At 41.4% G+C, this 22,738-nt stretch overlaps 1 protein-coding gene across 1 annotated transcript; it reads left to right on the top strand.

Moving 5' to 3' along the window:
- Positions 1–1,840: 1,840 nt before the first annotated feature.
- Positions 1,841–10,854, top strand: LOC140827358 (uncharacterized). The gene is made up of 4 exons (XM_073190010.1): positions 1,841–2,290; positions 2,477–2,806; positions 7,831–8,927; positions 10,602–10,854. The coding sequence occupies exons 1-4, from the start codon at positions 1,841–1,843 to the stop codon at positions 10,852–10,854; spliced, it is 2,130 nt and encodes a 709-aa protein (XP_073046111.1).
- Positions 10,855–22,738: the final 11,884 nt, after the last annotated feature.

Here is a 22,738-nt window from a genome sequence, read left to right as displayed (position 1 = left end):
CCAATTGGGCTCTACAAGGCCCAATGTTATTTAATTAATCCAACACTTGAATTAATTTAATTATTTGGACTCTACTAGGCCCACTAGTGTTTAATTAATTCAACACTTGAATTAATTTAATTTAGTCCATAATAATGTTTATGAAAATCACAATTTTCAAATACATTATTCACTTGGCCAAATTTTAATTTAGGAACACTTCCATTAATTAAAATTTACATTTCTCTCATAGAAGTCATACTTTTATTTTTTCTTTACACTTATAAACTCATTTATAAGTCGTTCAACACATTGAACTATTTTCTCCTTTATAGAAGTCATACTTCTAATTTTCCTTACGCTTATAAACTCCTTTATAAGCCGTTCAACACATTGAACTATTTGTACTTCTCAACGGGATCTAGAAAGCTAGTACTTGTGTGGCCCTCAATGGTTCATTGATACGACTAGCCATGGGTTCACATCTCCATGTGATTCGGACTAAACATGTCCTTATATGAGCATACCCCAATTGCTCCATTCTTACTTATCAACTCCTTGATAACAAGAACGTCAGAACTCAAGTCTGATAATACCCAACCAATCATGTTAAACGCCTAGCAGCATCGCTTACATGATTCCCTAGGTATCAAATGATAGTGCCTGCAAGAACCATTCTATTATAGTCAGCGTACAGTACGGTCCCTTCAACTCATATATCCCGACCGATTCGACAACCATTGGTATATCGAGAGTTGTCAATGAATCGATACTATGTGTCATGTCGTAGTTGCATCGATGGTGTAATCTATGAAACCCCTTTCATAATTACAACCATACTCTGGCCAGAGATTTCAACCTACATACACATGATAACACATAGGATATCCATACCCGAAGGTAAGCGGTGAATCCCCGACTACAATGCATCGACTCCTATGTGTTTCGACAGAACACCCAACCTTGCCACCTAATGACCCCATGAGAGTCGGTAAACAAGTCAAAGTGTAATTCTAGCACATAGAGTCTCAATGTTGTCCCGGGTCATAAGGACTAATTCTGTACAACCATAAACTAGGACATTTCCACTCGATAAGTGAGAACCACTTGGAAAGTCCTTTTATGGAGGGTTGTTCAGTGCACTCTACAAGGAGCACCTATCTGCATGCTCGGACATCACAATGTCCCCTACCAATGAAACATGGTACTCACATCGCAGATACTAGTCTCTAACTCGAGCGGCCTATATCCTTCTTAGTGGCGGCTGAATCGACTAGGAACCGTTTAGAATATACAGTATTACAAATATGAGTTTCATGATACTCATCATATGAGCATCTCATATTCTTTCTACTATTTGTATATTCAAGGGCTTTATCTATGCAACTAGCATGGGTATACAGATAAAGATGTGCCAAAGTAATAATTTCAAATATTATTAAAATAAAGATTGCTTATACATAGAGTTTCATTGTGAACACTCGGCCAACACTTGGCTCGACGGGCACCTACTCTAACATTATTGTTTTCAATTTAATTGTTAAACAATGCCGGATGTCACCGATGCTTCGGACTCGGGGCGTGACATTTAAGTGGTATCAGAGCTACCAGGTTCATAATCCCGCTGGGATTTTGACAGACAAAATTTGACAAAGTCAAATTTTGGCAAAAGCCTAGTGCATCCCAATCTGAACCCAACCTTCATCTGTTCTCTAAAAAAATTCGAACAGCTCCAAAAATCTATCCTTTCGGTTAGTCATTCCGAAAATCCTTATTATTGAAAATTCCACGACAACTTTGTTTCTACTATTTGTGCTTCGTGCCTTTCTACGATTCTGATGATTTATTTTTATCCTAAGAAATGGCTGCCCCTCGTACTCGCGCACAGGCTGCTCTGCGCATGCGTCAGCTTACCATCGATAACCACGCTAGGAAAATAGCGACTTTAAAGGCGCGACTAGCCAAAGGGAAATTGGAAAGGCAAGAGCTGAATGAGATTAGGCACCTGCTGGAGTCGGACGTACAGCGACTCACTCATCATTTGGATGTAGCTGAAAGTCAAATGCTACAGATACCGACGAATTCGATTCGCTTCGCGCGCTTGGTTTCAATCAACAAGGATTTACTTGAGAGAATTGAGATAGAAAAGGATCGCGCTGCTCAGGCCCGTCAGCGCCAGGAGGAGTACATCGCCAAGCAGGATCGGTATGTTTCGAAGCTCCACGACACTATGGATCGGCTCCAAGACCAGAATAACTACCTACATTCAGTGATAGAAAACATGGAGGAAGCAGAAGTAGCACCCATGGAGGTAGATGGAGTCGAGAGCGATAGTGAAAGCGACGGAGGAGATGTGTTCGATTAAATTAGCAAATTTTTAACAGAATATCTGGATTGTAATAAAGTTGTGACCAAGAAAAATATTATTTCGAAACTTTCTATTATTGCATATTTAAAATTTGAAAAATATCTTATGAAAATGTTCTTTTCTTATTAGGAACACTACATGGATCCCCAAAACATCATAAATGAACTCCAAAGTCAACTTCAAAAGAAAGAGATGGAAATTAAAATACTGAAAGAAAGAAATGAGAAACTAGAAAGAGATAACTACCAATTGGATGGAAACAATATATGTATAGGGGAAGACCTTCGGGAAGCCAGAGTTGAGGAAAAGAAATTGCGCGATGACGTCAGACGATACGCTGCGTATCATCTAGAGTCGGAACGACAGCATGAGATCACCAAACAAGAGCTGAAGAAAGCGCAAGATAGGATTCTTACGCTCCAAATCCGAAGTGATGGCCTTGTAATAGCCGAGCCCAGTGTACGGTACGATTTAAGTTTCGTTTGTTATTTGGGATATTTGATTAGATGTTCAGAGTTGTATTTTTGGGCTATAGTATTGTTAGTTTTATTGTCTTGAGGTGTTAGTTGATGTTGGTTGTTCGTTTCAGAGTTTCGGATCGATTTTAGTTGCATTGGAGGTGATCTTGGCCGTGACCTTAGTGCACCCGCGGTAGTGCAAGGAGTGCACCCGCGGTCGACTGTTCCAGTTTTTGTGTTGGAGGGCCGTAGCATCACCGCACCCGCGGTGATGCAGTGACCGCACCCGCGGTGTGTAGCGCACCCGCGGTGCTTGCAGTACCGCACCCGCGGTGTCTGTGGTTCAGGATTTTTGTGGACTGCCGAAAGCTCAGCGCACCCGCGGTCCTTGTGTTGGCGCACCCGCGGTGAAGGTATGGACGAGATATTTAGTCGATTTTGGAGTGGTTGGCCATCACTTTTCCTTTTTCTTTCCTTCTCATTTTCGCATTTCTCTCCATTGCTAGGGTTTTTGGTCATTTCTTTCACTTCCTATCTTCGATTCAAGCGTTTGTTTGGAATTTCGACTTGAGTTCGACGTTCTCCTTGGTGCTAGGAAGCTTGGGTAAGTTTTTGGTGCGATTCTGTTAAGGTTGTAAATTAAGAGTTGTTTAGGTTGGTTGTTTATGTGGATTTATGGATTATTTAGCTTGTAATCTTGGATATTTAGTTGATATTGGTGTTATTTGTGGATTATTTGTTGTAGGTGGTGATCAAGGGCTAAGTTGAGGTGTTTGTTGTGGTTTGTAAGTGGAAATTCATTCCTTTTGCTCACATGATTTTATATGTATGTGTTTCAAAGAGTTTATTGTGTTATTCCCTTTCATTTGATCCATAGTATGTATTGTTATATGTATTGGAGGCATTGTATGTCTCATTATTGATTAAAGGGAATACAAAGAGATATATAGAGTTCAAAGTGATTGTTAAAACCAGAGAAGAGTTTAAATGTTTTCGGATTGATAAATACATAGTCAGAGATTGCATGCAATATTAGATGATCATCGCCCAGAGGCTTATATCCCTCAGAGTTATCGGTATTTATATCGATTTGGGATACGAGCAACCCCAGAGCAGAGATACTATTGATATCAATCCCCAGAGCAAAAGAGAATACCATCGTATTGCTATCTATTGCTATTGCTATTGCTACAGTTATTGCTACAGTATTCATGTTTCAGAGTTGATGGTATTTATGATTTCAAAGTCATGTTTTACAGAGTATACTATGTATCATTGTTATGTTAGAGTTCCACTTGCTGAGATTTATTCTCATTTCAGTTATTTTCTTGTGATGCAGATCAGAGTGGTGCCTCGGGACGTTGACTGTAGATCGGGGGTCATATGCATACACCGTTGGAAGGAGGATTTTGGCATGATCATAGGAATGATGTTTTGTTTTGTTATGTCATTTAAATGATCATGTATTTATTTTGTAAAGATATTTGATGAAATGTATTTTGAAACTCCTTCCGTATATTTTAAAGAGAAAATTTTATTTCCACTGCGTATTTATTTTAAAAGAGGATCGGGGTGTCACATTTAGTGGTATCAGAGCGGTGTTCTTCGGACCAATGCATATGACTTCGTCTACTTTCAACTGTCCGGGTATGTTTTCTTTGCATCTATCTATTGTTATGTATTGATTGGTATCTTGTGAGCATTGTAGAGTAGAGGATGCCTCCTAAGCGTAAGGCGTCAGAGGGGGAGGATAGTTCGTCCTCGAGAGTTGTCGACGAGTTCGGCAAGTTACTGAAGGAGCAGGCTAAGGTTCACAGTGAGCAGATCCAGCAGTTGCTTAGACTGCAAGGAGCAGGCCAGGGCAGAGACCAAGGTAGGGGGCAGGTTGCTCCAGTAGCAGTTGGTTCTGATGCTATCTTTTCTGCGTTTAAGAGGATGGATCCACCCGAGTTTCCAGGCAGCTCCGATCCTTTAGCTGCAGTAGAGTGGGTCAAGGCTTTGGAGGCGATTTTTGATCATCTCCACTATGAGGACAGAGACCGTATCAGTTGTGCTGTTTTCATGCTGGTTAAAGCTGCACGTTTGTGGTGGAATGCGACCAAGGTTGGCATTGATGTTTCTACTTTGAAGTGGTCTGAGTTTACTGAGCTTTTCTACGACAAGTACTTTCCTGATGCACTGCGAGCGAGGAAGGTCACAGAGTTCTTGGAGCTTCGTCAGGGGAGCTTGAATGTGGACGAGTATATTCTCAAGTTCGAGGAGGGTTGCCTTTTTGCTCCGTATATTGCTACCAGTGATAAAGATAAAGGTGCTCACTTCATTCGAGGCCTTAGAGCGGAGATCAGGCGTGATATCAATATGTCCAAGGCTGTGACTTTCAAGGAGATTGTGTCCAAGGCGTTGCTAGCAGAGCAGGACGAGAAGGATATCGCCAGGGAGAGACAGGCGAGGCACCAGGCTAATGTTCAAAGAGGCCAGAGTTCAGGTCAGCGTGGCAGAGATCGATTCAAGGGGAAGGGCAAGGTGGATCAGAGTCCTAGGCCACCGTCAGTGCCAGTTGCTCCGTCTGATTCTGAGAGATCTTTGTGTCCCAAGTGTAGCAGACCCCATCGTGGAGAGTGTAGATTTGGCACTCGTTCTTGCTATCGTTGTGGCATGCCAGGCCATATTTCCAGAGATTGTCCTAGGGGAGCTAGCCAGGAGAAGGTGCAGGGTCGTATCTTTTCGATGACTAAGGAAGGTATTAATCGTAATTCTTCTGTAATCTCTAGTTCCATTTTGATTTCAGGCAGAGTAGCTACTACTTTGATTGATACTGGTGCTACTCATTCTTTTATGTCTGAATTGTTTTTGAGATCTTTGGGTATAGTTCCTTCTGTTATTCCCCTTCAGCTTAGTGTTGTTTTGCCTTCGGGAGATGTTTTGTGCCCGACTTCCATAGTGTATGCGTGCCCCGTTCGTTTTGTTGATCGAGAGGTCTTTGCTGATTTGATTGTGATCCCGATGGTTGCCTTTGATGTTATTCTTGGCATGGATTGGCTGTCGACCTATCGTGCTGTTATTGATTGCGTTGCTAAGACGGTGACTTTTGCAGATGATGACCAGGGAGGAGTTCTCGCCAGCTCAGGTACTTCGCTGGTCCTTCCTTTTATTTCGTGTCTTGGTGCTGAGAGGCTATTGTGTAGAGGTTGTGATGTTTTTCTAGCATCTGTTGTGGATATGGATAGACTGATTAAGTTGAATATTGATGATATTGATGTGGTGAGGGAGTTTGCGGATGTGTTTGAGGATGATGTTCCGGGTTTGCCGCCGGATAGAGATGTAGAGTTTGTTATTGATCTTGCTCCAGGTACGGTTCCTATTTCTAAGGCTCCGTATAGGATGGCTCCTACGGAGATGAAAGAGTTGAAGACGCAGTTGCAGGATCTTCTAGATAAGGGTTTCATTCGTCCGAGTTCTTCGCCTTGGGGAGCTCCGGTTCTATTTGTTAAGAAGAAGGACGGGTCTTTGCGTCTGTGTATCGATTACAGAGAGCTCAACAAAGTGACGATCAAGAACAAGTATCCGTTGCCACGGATTGACGATCTATTTGACCAACTCCAGGGTGCCACTGTTTTCTCGAAGATTGATCTTCGGTCTGGCTACTATCAGTTGAAGGTTAGGGAGTCTGATATCCCTAAGACGGCTTTCAGGACCAGGTATGGTCACTATGAGTTTCTCGTGATGTCTTTTGGTTTGACCAATGCCCCTTCTGTTTTCATGGACCTGATGAACCGTGTGTTCAAGCCGTATTTGGATAGCTTCGTCATTGTCTTTATCGACGATATATTGATCTATTCCAAGACCAGAGAGCTTCATTCAGAGCATCTCAGAGTTGTTCTCCAGTTGCTGAGAGAGCGGAGGTTGTTTGCTAAGTTGAAGAAGTGTGAGTTTTGGCTGGATCAGATTTCTTTTCTAGGCCATGTCGTTTCGAGGGATGGCATTGCTGTTGATCCGATGAAGATAGAGGCGATTCAGAAGTGGCCTATTCCTACGACTGTTTCAGAGGTACGCAGTTTCCTTGGTTTGGCGGGTTATTATCGTCGTTTTATTTCGGATTTTTCCAAGATTGCCCTGCCATTGTCCAATCTGACAAGGAAGACTGTGAAGTTCGAGTGGTCTATAGATTGCCAGAGCGCATTTCAGGAGTTGAAGGATAGATTGACGTCAGCTCCTATTCTCGCATTGCCCAGTGGTTCAGAGGATTTTGTGGTCTTTACCGATGCGTCGAAGAAGGGTCTCGGTGCAGTGTTGATGCAGAGAGGTAAGGTCATTGCCTATGCTTCTCGCCAGTTGAAGGATTATGAGAAGAATTATCCGACGCACGATTTGGAGCTAGCAGCTGTGGTTTTCGCCCTTAAGATTTGGAGACATTATCTGTATGGCGAAAAGTGTGAGATCTTCACAGACCACAAGAGTTTGAAGTATCTGTTCTCGCAGAAAGAGCTCAATATGCGGCAGAGGAGGTGGCTAGAGCTTGTCAAGGATTACGATGTAACTATCAGTTATCACCCAGGGAAGGCGAATGTTGTGGCTGATGCTTTAAGCCGCAAGTCGAGTGTTTCATTGAGTTCTTTGATTCAGAGACCGTTACTGATGGATTTGCAGAGAGAGGATATTGATCTGGTGATTCCAGGCACCATTGCTCGTCTTTCAGCGTTAGTTATTCGATCTTCATTGACGGACAGGATTCGTAGAGAGCAGTCGACTGATGTTCAGTTGACAGAGTTGAGAGATAGAGCAGAGATTAGAGGTAATTCAGAGTTCGCCTTGAATGGTGATGGTTTGGTGACTTTCAGAGGTCGTATTTGTGTTCCTGTTGGCGATGATATTCGTAGAGATATTCTGACAGAGGCTCATACCGCGCCGTATTCGATTCATCCAGGCAGTACGAAGATGTATCAGGATCTTCGTCGACTCTACTGGTGGCCAGGTATGAAGAAGGATGTTGCCGTGTTCATTTCTCAGTGCCTTACTTGTCAGCAGGTGAAGATTGAGCACCAGAGACCTGCTGGGACATTGTTGTCGTTGCCGATTCCTCAGTGGAAGTGGGAGCATATTACGATGGATTTCGTGACTGGTCTTCCCAGAGTGCGGAGAGGTTTCAATTCTATTTGGGTTATCGTTGATAGATTGACTAAGTCAGCGCACTTTCTTCCAGTCAAGACGACGTATTCGATGAACCAGTATGCCGAGGACTACATAGCAGAGATTGTCAGACTTCATGGTGTTCCTGTGTCGATCGTGTCTGATCGTGACCCCAGATTTACTTCAGAGTTTTGGAAGAGTTTGCACAGAGCTATGGGTTCGCGATTAGCGTTCAGTACAGCCTATCATCCTCAGAGTGATGGTCAGTCAGAGAGAGTCATTCAGATTCTTGAGGATATGCTCAGAGCGTGTACTATAGACTTTCCAGGTAGCTGGGATTCTTTGTTGCCTTTGGCTGAGTTCACTTATAATAATAGCTACCAGGCGACGATTGGCATGGCACCGTATGAGGCACTTTATGGCAGGAAGTGCAGGTCTCCCTTGTATTGGGACGAGGTTGGTGAGAGGAAGATGTTGGGACCAGAGTTGGTCCAGCAGACTGCTGATGTTGTTGCTGTTATCAGAGAAAGGATGAAGACTGCCCAGTCCAGACAGAAGAGCTATGCAGATGTTCGTCGCAGACCTTTGCAGTTCGAGATTGGCGACCACGTGTTTCTGAAGATAGCACCTCTCAAGGGTGTGATGAGATTTGGCAAGAAGGGCAAGTTGAGTCCTAGATTTATTGGTCCATTCGAGATTTTGGACAGAGTTGGTGACAGAGCCTACAGATTAGCCCTACCTCCAGATCTTGACAGAGTTCATAATGTGTTTCACGTCTCGATGCTCAGGAAGTATGTTGCAGATCCTTCCCATGTTCTACGCCATGAGCCATTGGACTTGACGCCGAATTTGACATATCAAGAGATTCCGATTCAGATTTTGGATCGCACAGTTAGAGTTCTGAGGAACAAAGAGATCGGCATTGTCAAAGTTCTTTGGAGGAACCATTTGTTAGAGGAGGCTACGTGGGAACCAGAGGATGAGATGAGAGAGAAGTATCTTGAGTTGTTCGTGCCGTGACGTCAATTTCGCGGACGAAATTCCCTTAAGGGGGGGAGATTGTAATAGCCGAGCCCAGTGTACGGTACGATTTAAGTTTCGTTTGTTATTTGGGATATTTGATTAGATGTTCAGAGTTGTATTTTTGGGCTATAGTATTGTTAGTTTTATTGTCTTGAGGTGTTAGTTGATGTTGGTTGTTCGTTTCAGAGTTTCGGATCGATTTTAGTTGCATTGGAGGTGATCTTGGCCGTGACCTTAGTGCACCCGCGGTAGTGCAAGGAGTGCACCCGCGGTCGACTGTTCCAGTTTTTGTGTTGGAGGGCCGTAGCATCACCGCACCCGCGGTGATGCAGTGACCGCACCCGCGGTGTGTAGCGCACCCGCGGTGCTTGCAGTACCGCACCCGCGGTGTCTGTGGTTCAGGATTTTTGTGGACTGCCGAAAGCTCAGCGCACCCGCGGTCCTTGTGTTGGCGCACCCGCGGTGAAGGTATGGACGAGATATTTAGTCGATTTTGGAGTGGTTGGCCATCACTTTTCCTTTTTCTTTCCTTCTCATTTTCGCATTTCTCTCCATTGCTAGGGTTTTTGGTCATTTCTTTCACTTCCTATCTTCGATTCAAGCGTTTGTTTGGAATTTCGACTTGAGTTCGACGTTCTCCTTGGTGCTAGGAAGCTTGGGTAAGTTTTTGGTGCGATTCTGTTAAGGTTGTAAATTAAGAGTTGTTTAGGTTGGTTGTTTATGTGGATTTATGGATTATTTAGCTTGTAATCTTGGATATTTAGTTGATATTGGTGTTATTTGTGGATTATTTGTTGTAGGTGGTGATCAAGGGCTAAGTTGAGGTGTTTGTTGTGGTTTGTAAGTGGAAATTCATTCCTTTTGCTCACATGATTTTATATGTATGTGTTTCAAAGAGTTTATTGTGTTATTCCCTTTCATTTGATCCATAGTATGTATTGTTATATGTATTGGAGGCATTGTATGTCTCATTATTGATTAAAGGGAATACAAAGAGATATATAGAGTTCAAAGTGATTGTTAAAACCAGAGAAGAGTTTAAATGTTTTCGGATTGATAAATACATAGTCAGAGATTGCATGCAATATTAGATGATCATCGCCCAGAGGCTTATATCCCTCAGAGTTATCGGTATTTATATCGATTTGGGATACGAGCAACCCCAGAGCAGAGATACTATTGATATCAATCCCCAGAGCAAAAGAGAATACCATCGTATTGCTATCTATTGCTATTGCTATTGCTACAGTTATTGCTACAGTATTCATGTTTCAGAGTTGATGGTATTTATGATTTCAAAGTCATGTTTTACAGAGTATACTATGTATCATTGTTATGTTAGAGTTCCACTTGCTGAGATTTATTCTCATTTCAGTTATTTTCTTGTGATGCAGATCAGAGTGGTGCCTCGGGACGTTGACTGTAGATCGGGGGTCATATGCATACACCGTTGGAAGGAGGATTTTGGCATGATCATAGGAATGATGTTTTGTTTTGTTATGTCATTTAAATGATCATGTATTTATTTTGTAAAGATATTTGATGAAATGTATTTTGAAACTCCTTCCGTATATTTTAAAGAGAAAATTTTATTTCCGCTGCGTATTTATTTTAAAAGAGGATCGGGGTGTCACAGGCCTTCTCAGTATTCAACATCGTCTTGAGGAAAAGATTGGAGAACAAGAAATCGATGAGAAAGTAAGCCAATCGACAATACAAGAACTGCAGGACCAAGTGAACAACCTTGATCACCACAACACGCAACTGCAGAATTACATCGAGCATCTACAAAATGAGATGGTCAACATGGAAGAACTCATAGAGCAATTGGAAGAAAATCCAATGGAAGAAGAAGAAATTAACGAGGCTGTAGGAGACGGCGAAGTGTTAGATGAATAGGGAGAAAAGGACCCTAGATTAGCTTTTGATTGAATCTAGGATTAATTGATTTAATCGTTGGTTGTATGCAAATCCTTTTCAATATTAATGAAATTATTCCTTTGATTAAATTTTGTGGCAAACAAATTAATAAAGAAAATACGTGTTTATAGGAGATGGCAGGCAGACCACCCCGAAACAACCGTAACGCTCGGGACGCCAACCAAAAAGATAATCCACCACCACCGCCACCACCCAGAGTAAACCTCAGTCAAGAGGATATGATGGCAATAGCAACTATCGTCGCTGCAACATTACAAGGAATTGTGAATCCACTGGCCAACGCCATCCAACCACCCCAAGAACCTCAGCCACGTGGGATTAAGTATCACTATGAATCTCTCAGAAGGAATCGAGTTCCAACTTTCGATGGGAACCCAGATCCGGAGGTCAGTCACAACTGGCTCAAGAACGTTGAAACACAACTACATCTACTGGAGGTACCGGAAGAATTGAGAGTGGAAGTCGTGACCCCGTTATTGGAGGATCGGGCTAGGAAATGGTGGGAAACTGTGTCGCTACCTTTAGCTGATGTAGAAGATATCACGTGGCAAATTTTCAAAAGAGAATACTTGAAACAATACTATCCGGCCGAGTTTCGTCTACAAAAGCTGAATGAGTTTGAGAATTTCAGACAGTCACCAGATATGACGGTAATGGAGTACACGTCAAAATTCAATGATTTAGGAACTTCTTTCCGACAATCATGTCAGATGAGACGTTAAAAATGCACCGCTACAAGAAAGGACTAAACAGCCGAATTCAGTCGGCACTGGCAGTGTACAAACCAAGCAGCTTTGCGGACTTGATGGGTGCTGCAATGAGTGCAGAAACCGATATCAAGCGACGAGAAGAAGAAAACAAGAACAAGAGACCATTGAACAATCAATCCACGCAGAATAATCTCAAGTTCAATAAACCAAATTATTCAGGAGGGTCCTTCAAAGGAAGTTTTGGCAGTAATGGTAGCACCGAAGGAAAATGGTGTGACACATGTCGACAAAAACATATTGGGGAATGTTATCGGAAGACAGGCGCTTGTTTCAAGTGCGGGAAAGTGGGCCATAGAATTAAAGACTGTCCAGACAACAAGGACAAAGGGTCGGGACCCAACAAACAACATGAAAACAAAACAAATGCTCGGGTTTATGCCATAACCCAAGAGGAAGCCGATAATAGCAACGAAGTTGTGGCAGGTACCATCTTACTCAATAAAATGCCTGCATATGCTTTGTTTGATTGTGGTGCCACCCATTCGTTTGTGTCTAGAAGATATGCTAAGAAGCTTAAACTTGAGCATGATATTCTTAGTGAACCGTTAAGAGTAGCAACACCGGCTAGTAAAATAATCGAAACTCACAAAGTATATCGAAACTGTAAAATTTGCATCGGCAAACAAACTTTTGAAGTAGAATTGATTCAACTCAATATGGTGGAGTTTGACATCATTCTTGGAATAGACTGGTTAGCTAAGAACCATGCCATAGTAGACTGTCAGAAGAAAGAAATTAGACTTCAAACTCCAGCAAAGAGGGAAGTCTTATTTCACGGGAAATCCAAAGAAAGAAAATCCCTACTGTCAGCCTCACAAGCCTGGAAGGCTATAAAGGGAGGAGAAGATATTTACCTAGCTGTACTTAATGAAGTTAAAGGAGAAGAAGTTCCAAAGTTGGAAGAAATTTCAATGGTTAAAGAATTTCCAGACGTTTTTCCCGAAGAATTACCAGGAGAGATACCCGATAGAGAAGTAGAATTTGAAATCAACTTGGTCCCTGGTGCTGTACCAATCTCTAAAGCACCATACCGAATGGCTCCAGCTGAATTAAAAGAGCTGAAGGATCAACTGCAAGAACTACTGGACAAGAAGCAGGTTCGCCCCAGTGCATCACCGTGGGAAGCCCCAGTGCTTTTTGTAAAGAAAAAGGACGGAAGCATGAGGCTATGTATCGACTACCGGGAGCTAAACAAGATCACCATAAAGAATAAGTACCCACTCCCGAGAATAGATGATCTTTTCGATCAGTTAAAAGGAGCTAAAGTTTTCTCAAAACTTGATCTCAGATCAGGTTACCATCAGTTAAAAGTCAAAGCAGAAGATATCCCTAAGACTGCTTTTAGGACAAGGTATGGGCACTACGAATTCACGGTAATGCCGTTTGGTCTAACCAATGCTCCTGCAGCATTCATGGATCTTATGAACCGAGTATTCAAACCGTATCTCGATAAGTTCGTGGTAGTGTTCATAGATGACATCTTGGTGTACTCACCAAGTGAGGAAGAACATAGTGAGCATCTGCGTCTTACTTTGCAATCATTACGAGAGAAAGAACTCTATGCCAAATTCAAGAAGTGTGAATTCTGGCTGAAAAGTGTGGCGTTCCTAGGTCATATAATCTCAGAACAAGGGGTGTCAGTAGACCCTAAGAAAGTGGAGGCAATTAAAGATTGGCCTCAACCTAAAACAGTGACAGAGATAAGAAGTTTTCTGGGATTAGCAGGCTATTATAGAAAATTTGTAGAAGGATTTTCGTCAATAGCTATCCCACTCACTAAACTTACTCAGAAAAATTCGAAATTCATTTGGAATGAAGCTTGCGAAAAGAGTTTTGAAACCCTGAAGACAAAACTCTCATCCACACCAGTACTGATTCTTCCCGAGGATGGTAAGAATTTTACCATTTACAGTGATGCTTCAAAGGGAGGGTTAGGGTGTGTGCTTATGCAAGAGGGTCAGGTAATTGCGTATGCCTCACGACAATTGAAACCATACGAGAAGAATTACCCCACTCATGATTTGGAGCTAGCCGCAGTAGTATTCGCGCTTAAAATCTGGAGGCACTATCTCTATGGAGTAAAATGCGAAGTTTTTACTGATCACCAGAGCCTTATGTACATTTTCACTCAGAAGGAATTAAACATGAGGCAAAGAAGGTGGATGGAACTTCTCAAAGATTACGATTTGGTAATCAGCTATCATCCGGGAAAAGCAAATAAAGTGGCAGATGCATTGAGTCGGAGGAACCCCGGAAAAGTGAGCTTATCGTCATTATCAGTGCAACCAGGTCTCCAAGAGACCATCAAACTATAACAAAGTCAAGACACCAATATCTTCAAGATAAAGGAACAAGTTCAGGAAGGAAAGATTCCAGAATTTCAAATTGATAAAGATGGTATCCTTTGGATGAAAGGGCGATTATATGTGCCAGACATCGATGGAATTCGAGAAGAGGTGATGGCCGAGGCACATAAATCCAAATTTTCAGTACATCCAGGAAGCACCAAGATGTACAGGGATTTGAAAAATAACTACTGGTGGAATGGAATGAAGAAAGACGTAGCGGTCTTTGTTGCAAAGTGTTTAGTCTGTCAACAAGTCAAGGCGGAACATCAGCGACCTGGAGGGCTTCTGCAGGCATTAGAAATACCCGAGTGGAAGTGGGATAATATATCTATGGACTTTGTAGTCGGGTTACCAAAATTGAGACAGGGTCATGACGGAATCTGGGTAATCATTGACAGATTAACCAAGTCTGCCCATTTCTTGCCAGTACGGATGAATTATAACTTGGATAAGTTAGCTACCCTGTATATGGATAATATAGTGAAACTACATGGAGTACCGGCAAGTATATTGTCTGATAGAGATCCAAGATTCGTTTCAAGATTTTGGAAAAGTTTTCAAAAGGCCATGGGAACCAAAGTTACGCTCAGCACGGCCTATCATCCTCAGACCGACGGTCAAACTGAGAGGACAATTCAGACCCTTGAAGACATGTTGTGGGCATGTGCATTGGATTTTCATGGAAATTGGAGTGAGCAGTTACCGTTGATAGAGTTTGCCTACAATAATAGTTACCACAGTAGCATCGAAATGGCTCCGTACGAGGCACTGTATGGTCGAAAATGTAGATCGCCCTTATACTGGGATGAAGTCGGAGAAAAAGCTATCACCGGGCCAGAACTCATTCAAATAACTGTCGATAAAGTAGCCATAATCAAAGAAAGACTCAAGGCAGCTCAGGACAGACAAAAGAGTTGGGCTGATTTGAAAAAAAAGCCTTTGGAACTAGAGATCGGAGAAAAAGCTTACGTCAAAGTCTCTCCCATGAAAGGAGTAGTTCGGTTCAGCAAATCCGGCAAGTTGAACCCAAGATATGTGGGACCGTTCGAAATACTGGATAAGGTGGGAAATTTAGCTTATCGACTGGCTTTACCGCCGGAGATGTCTAGAATACATAATGTTTTCCACATCTCACAACTACGAAAATATGTCCCGGACCCGAATCATGTACTTAAAGTTACACCTCTAATGATCGAAGGTAATCTGAACGAGAAACTCAAATATGAAGAAGTCCCTATTCGAATAGTGGACACCAAAGACCAAGTGTTGAGGCACCGAACAATACCTTATGTCAAGGTACAATGGTCAAATCATACTGAAAGAGAGGCAACTTGGGAACTCGAAGAAAAGATGCGGTCGCAATGCCCTCACCTATTTGAATGATCAAGTTAATGCAAGTTTCGAGGACGAAACTTTCAATAAGGAGGGAGGGATGTGAGAACCCGAAAATTTCGACCGAAGCAAATCAAGTAAGTAATATAAAAATTATTTAAAATGAGTTCAGTAATTTTTATTTTAACTAAACAACTGGAATAATAACTTAAATCTCATCAAATTTAACTCGAGAAAGTAGATTCTAAGCTCGGGGATGAAAGCGGACCGGTTACGGTGGCCGGAAGCGCAACGGAAGTTTAAAATCTAAAATTTTTAGCTCAAAATTTCGGCCACCCCTATCTTTTGTGCAACAAATACAATAAAACACAAAAATGACATACATAGGGTGTTTTAAAGAAATATACCTATCAATCTCAAGAGATTGATTATGGCTCCAACTTTGTTGTCAAACAACAAAGCTCTTGAAAGGTAGAAACTATCTTCAAGCTTTCCAATGAGCACTCCTTGCTCAACTATTAAGCCCACCACCAACTAGGTAGATCCCCTCATATTTTGCACTAGAAAAATATGAGGATTTTTCAAAGAGAAGTGTTTTTGATCTCCAACAATTGAAGAACAAAAGAGAGAAAAAAATGGAGGAGAGAATCAAAGAGAGTTTCGGCCATCTAGCTTGTAGAATGAGGGAGGAGAATCTAGTCTTGGGGTTGCAAAAAGTTGATACAAAAAGTTGCATGCCAACCATTATTTTAATCAAAAGTATTCCCCAACTCTTCACCTCCCATGCATGCATACAATATAGTTTTTAATCAAATTAAAAACTTTGGACTAAATTTAATTATCTCAAACATATTTGAGACTAATTAAACATTACTTGAATTTACCCAAGTCCCACTAGTTAAATAATTATTTTAATTGAGCTCTACTAGACTCAATATTATTTAATTAATCCAACACTTGAATTAATTTAATTATTTGGGCTCTACTAGGCCCACTAGTGTTTAATTAATTCAACACTTGAATTAATTTAATTTAGTCCATAATAATGTTTATGAAAATCACAATTTTCAAAAACATTAGTCACTTGGCCAAATTTTAATCTAGGAACACTTCCATAAATTAAAATTTATATTTCTCTCATAGAAGTCATACTTCTATTTTTCTTTACACTTATAAACACATTTATAAGCCGTTCAACACATTGAACTATTTTTACTTCTCATCGGGATTTACAAAGCTAGTACTTGTGTGGCCCTCAATGGTTCATTGATACAACTAGCCGTGGGTTCACATCTCCATGTGATTCGGACTAAACATGTCCTTATTCGAGCATACCCCAATTGCTCCATTCTTACTTATCAACTCCTTGATAGTAAGAACGTCAGAACTCAAGTCTGATAGTACCCAACCAATCACGTTAAACGCCTAGCAGCATCGCTTACGTGATTCCCTAGGTATCACATGATAGTGCCTGCAAGAACCATTCAATTATGGTTAGCGTACAGTACGGTCCCTTCAACTCATATATCCCGATCGATTCGACAACCATTGGTTTATCGAGAGTTGTCAATGAATCGATACTATGTGTCATGTCGTAGTTGCATCGATGGTGTAATCTATGAAACACCTTTCATAATTACAACCATACTCTGGCCAGAGATTTCGATCTACATACACATGATAACACATAGGATATCCATACCCGAAGGTAAGCGGTGAATCCCCGACTACAATGCATCGACTCCTATGTGTTTCGACAGAACACCCAACCTTGCCACCTGATGACCCCATAAGAGTCGGTAAACAAGTCAAAGTGTAATTCTAGCACATAGAGTCTCAATGTTGTCCCGGGTCATAAGGACTAATTCTGTACAACCATAAACCAGGACTTTTCCACTCGATAAGTGAGAACCACTTGGAAAGTCCTTTTATGGAGGGTTGTTCAGTGCACTCTACAAGGAGCACCTATCTGCATGTTCGGACATCACAATGTCCCCTACCAATGAAACATGGTACTCACATCGCAGATACTAGTCTCTAACTCGAGCGGCCTATATCCTTCTTAGTGGCGGCTGAATCGACTAGGAACCGTTTAGAATATACAGTATTACAAATATGAGTTTCATGATACTCATCATATGAGCATCTCATATTCTTTCTACTATTTGTATATTCAAGGGCTTTATCTATGCAGCTAGCATGGGTATACAGATAAAGATTTGCCAAAATAATAATTTCAAATATTATTAAAATAAAGACTGCTTATTCATAGAGTTTCATTGTGAACACTCGGCCAACACTTGGCTCGACGGGCACCTACTCTAACAATCTCCCACTTGCACTAGAGCCAACTACCCATATGCTTAAAACCCATTGATTCGCGATGCTTGTCGAATAATGGTCCAGGTAAAGGCTTAGCTAGTGGATCAACAACATAATCTGCCGAGCCGACTTTGTCAATAGACACTACTCTTCATTCCACAATCTCTCCGAGGATGTGGTACTTTCTCAATACGAGTTTGGATTTCTGATGAGACCTTGGCTCCTTTGCTTGAGCTATAGCTCATGTGTTGTCACACAACACCGGGATAGGAGCAATTCCATTAGGAATGACGTCCAACTCTTGGACGAAATTCCTTATCCAAACAGCCTCTCTTGCTGCATCTGATGCAGCAATGTATTCGGCCTCTGTGCTGGAATCCGTATTATTGTCTTACTTGGAACTCTTCCAAGAGACTGCAGCACCATTGAGCATGAATACAAAACCAGAGGTTGACTTCGAGTCATCGATATCGCTTTGGAAGCTAGAGTCGGTATAGCCTTCCAATTTTAGTTCTCCACCCCATAGACCAAGAACACTTTATTGGTCATTCTCAACTACTTGAGGATGTCTTTCACAGCTTTCAGGTGTGGAAGACCAGGGTTCGAATGATATCATTTCACCACATATAGTGCAAACGCCACGTCAGGACGTGTAGATATCATCCCATACATGATATTACCAATTTCCGAAGCATACGGAATGCGTGTCATCGCCATTATCTCTGCATCTGTCTTGGGAGACAGACTTGGATAGGGACACGCCATGACACACTGGTAGATGTCCTCTCATGGACTCATCCATCGAGAACTGCTTCACGATGGTATCAATGTATGTGGACTGGGTGAGACCAAGCCATCTTTTCGATCTATCTCAATAGATCTGTATCCCAATACAAAAGATGCTTCACCCAAGTCCTGCATCGAGAACTTACTCGCTAACCTTATCTTAGTTGATTGCAACATTCCTACATCATTCCCAATGAGTAGAATGTCATCAACATAAAGCACCAGGAATGTCACAACACTCCCACTGACCTTCTTATACACATAGGGTTCCTCAAGATTCTTAGTAAATCAAACTATTTGATTGTACTGTCGAATCTGAGGTTCCAACTCCTTGATGCCTGCTTTAGATCATAAATAGATCTCTGAAGTTTACATACCATATGCTCACTTCCGATAGATGTAAACCCTTCAGGTTGAGACATGTAAATCACTTTCTTAAAATCCCCATTAAGAAAGACTGTCTTAACATCCATCTGCCATATCTCATAGTCATACCATGCAGCTATGGCTAGCAAAATCCTTATGGACTTGAACATTACGATCGGAAAAGGTTTCCTCAAAGTCAACTCCTTGTCTTTGAGTACATCCTTTTGCCACCAATCGCGCCTTGAAAGTCAATACCTTCCCATCCGCCCCAAGTCCCTATGGGAACAGTTCCCTCAGGTGGATCCACAAGATCCTACACTTGGTTCGAATGCATGGAATTCATCTCAGATTCCATTGCTTCAAGCCACTTGGATGAATCGGCATCCGATAACGCTTCCTTGAAGGTCCTTGGATCACATCCATGGTTAGGCTCATCATGGCCCTCTTCAAGAAGCTGACCATACCTCATAGGTGGTCTCGAGACTTTCTCGTATCTGCTAGGAGCTTGTATCTCCTCTCTTGGCTCTTCGGGTGTGGGTTCTATAATTGTGGGTGTCTCTCGAACCTCTTCGAGTTATATCATCTCCCCTTTTCTATCCAATAGAAATTCCTTTTCCAAAAAGGTTGCATTCCTAGAAACAAACACCTTTGTTTCTTGGGGATGATAGAAATAATATCCAACTTAATTCCTTGGATATTCCACAAAGTAACATAAAATGGATCGACTATCCAATTTATCTCCCACTACCTGCTTCAAATAAGCAGGGCTCCCCATATTCTAAGACAAGAATATTTGGGAGGCTTACCCATCCATATCTTATATGGTGTCTGCCTTCGAATGGACATTTAATGGAATATCTTTCAATTTTAAGTTATAGAGATCGTTTTCAAGTTCTCAAGTACCAATAAAACATTCATTCATGTAAATGTTGCAAACACCTTTGCAAAATAAACAAGAATATCCATTTTTATCACAATAGAAATGGAAACAATGTTTTTCACCAAAATGGTACAAACAAAACATCTCTTAAAAAATAACTTAAAATCATTGTTCAACAATAAGTAAACATTTCTTAAGGTCTTGGCAGCAACTCTTGCTCCATAGCCATTCTCAAGAAGGTCACACATTCCTTAAGCATTCTACTTCTTCCCATCACCTGTAATCCATTACAGAGATGTGAGTCATAACCGGTATCTAATACCCAAGAAGTAGAGTTAATTGAAATGTTTACTTCAATTTAGAACATACTATTTCCAGAACTCTTCTGGGCCAGATATTCTTTGCAATTACGCCTCCAATGTCCAGGCTTCTTGCAGTGATGACATACATCATTAGTCTTGTCAGCCTTAACTGGTCTGGCTGCCTCAACAGGGTTCGGAGATTGCCTCAACAAGGGCACGTTCTTCTCGGGACGTTGGAAAGAACTCTTCTTTCCCTTCTCATGTGGATCAATCTTCGTACCAGATGAAGAACCCACATAAAGAACCAACTTCTCTTTCTTGATGGTGGATTCAAACGTAACAAGCATGTTCACCAACTCCTCAAGGGTCGGTTCCATCTTGTTCATGTTGAAGTTCACCACAAAAGGATCAAATGAGCTAGGCAGCGATAACAGCAACATGTCGGTGGTCAACTCCGAAGGCAGGATCAGATCCATGCCAACGAGCTTGTCCACGAGCCCGATCACCTTTAGGCCATGCTCATGGACCGAGGTCCCCTCTCGCATGCGCAAAGTGATCAGCTCCTTGACGGTAGCATGCCTAAGAGGACGCGTTTGCTCTTCAAAGAGCTCTTTGAGATGCAAATGAATGTCAGCAGCACTCTTTGCACCCTCAAAAACGCCTCTGTAGCTCATTGTTCATAGAAGTCAGCATATAACACCTGGCTATCAAGTCATGGTCACACCATTCCTTGTAAGCCTGCAATTCCTCAGGATTGCAGTCAGTCGGAGCCTCAACAGGGGGCGACTGAGTTAGTGTATATGTTACCCTTTCCGAATTTAAGACTATTTTCAAATTTCTTAGCCAAGTGAGGTAATTAGGTCCGGTTAATATGTGTTTGTCGAGTATTGCAGATATCGGATTGCGAATCGAAGACATTGTCAAAATTTGTACTGAAAAGTAAAACAGATAAATGTTGATGACTATTTAAAATATTTGGTAAGATATAAAGTATGGACTTTAACTTTATAAATATTTACTCCCACTGTTTTGACATCTTTCACTACCCTCTAGTGAAAACGGAAAACTCCTTTCCTCAGTAGGTACGTAAGGTCCAATTAGCGAATTGTGATCCCGAATAATATCAGCCAATCATAATTCCTAAAAGGTAGTTTCCAATTGCATCACAATGCAACCCTTAACGTAAACTTTTGTCTCACGTTTGATTAGGACCCAATAATATGACGTCGTTCATCTTCACGTGTCAAGCCTTACCCATCGATGTTGAACCTTAATGGACGGTCGCCATGAGTTCCCTCAATAATATGAGCCGAAATCATGGGAGTTCCACGTAGTTCACATCACCATGTCAATGGATGTCACAGCTTTCCGGCACCCAGGGCCCCCCCAATAATATGAGCCGAGCCCCGAGTACGGGTAGCGTTCATCATGCACCCATTGTCGATGGAAGACAAGGAAATTATAAACAAATTTATAATTCCCCTTTTCGGGCTTGATATTAATTTTGAATCTTATTCAAAATGAGGGTTTTTAATTTTGAAAGGTCTCATCATTAATTTTATTTTAAAAGCTCGCCATGTTTGATCGTATGTTTGTCGGATTCATGCAACTTTGTTATTATAATAATAATAACGCACATACTCATTATTTATAACATATCATGCATATATCATAAATAGAAAACAAAACAAGGATGATCAATCGCCCCAATACTAACGGACCGTGTGAGCTAAACACGGGCCTAGGTCCAATCCTAGGGAAATGCACGGGATGCAAATGCAACTATTACATAAGCTTCCAATATTTACATGTCTTCGATCTTCATAATCATCATGGCCACCATTTTCCAATCTTGATCATCCACTATACTAATATTTACAAATAAATATCCATGGCACATAGGGATACATCTCATGGGGTGGGAACGGGCCATAAACCAAGCCCACTTGATAAATTGATAATTATTACAATCATTCAACACAAATATCCTAGCATACACCTAGCAAATTGGGCTTGGGCTTTTGATCATCCTTCATGCATAATATCACATATCATACACCATCAATTAATTATCACTATAATTAATTGATCCAATATTATATATCTTGATCCAATCACTAACCGCCACGATTATAAACTAAATTAACAAAGTATACAAACACCTTTGTCTACTTTCAAATTAATTTATTTATAACCGAATTTCTTGTAAATCACCATTTACTATAAATAATTAAAGTCCAACTTAAATTATTTATTTCATGAGAAAAATTTGCAACTTTTGTAATTTTAAACTTAAGGGCCCAAAAACTTATTTTTCACCAAAAACATTTTCGGCCCATTTAAAATTCACAAACATGTTAGCCATCCAATGGCCCAACAACTCAAGGCCCATGACACTTTGATATTTCAAAACACCTTTTGAAAACCCTAGCCGTCATCGCCGTCGCCGGAGCTCCGTCGCCGGATTCCGGCCAACTTACCAAAAATTTTTTTTTTTTTTTTTTTATTTAAAATGATGGGGCTGTTCGGGCAGCCCCTCGGGCTGCCCTAGCTGCCCGAAACGGGCAGCCCCTCGGGCTGCCCGAGCTACCCGACACGGGCAGCAACTTGCTGCCCGAATTTTCCCCAAAAACGGCCCTCGATTTGTTGCAAAAACACACTCATGCGGTTAGAAATCGATCTCAACATAATATATATTGTATTTGCTACACAAAAACGTAACCATAGCTCGGATAC

Source organism: Primulina eburnea, chromosome 3, assembly GCF_022965805.1.
Source record: "Primulina eburnea isolate SZY01 chromosome 3, ASM2296580v1, whole genome shotgun sequence".
In the NCBI taxonomy this organism is placed as follows: domain Eukaryota; kingdom Viridiplantae; phylum Streptophyta; class Magnoliopsida; order Lamiales; family Gesneriaceae; genus Primulina; species Primulina eburnea.
This window is presented reverse-complemented; position numbering and strand designations above follow the sequence as displayed.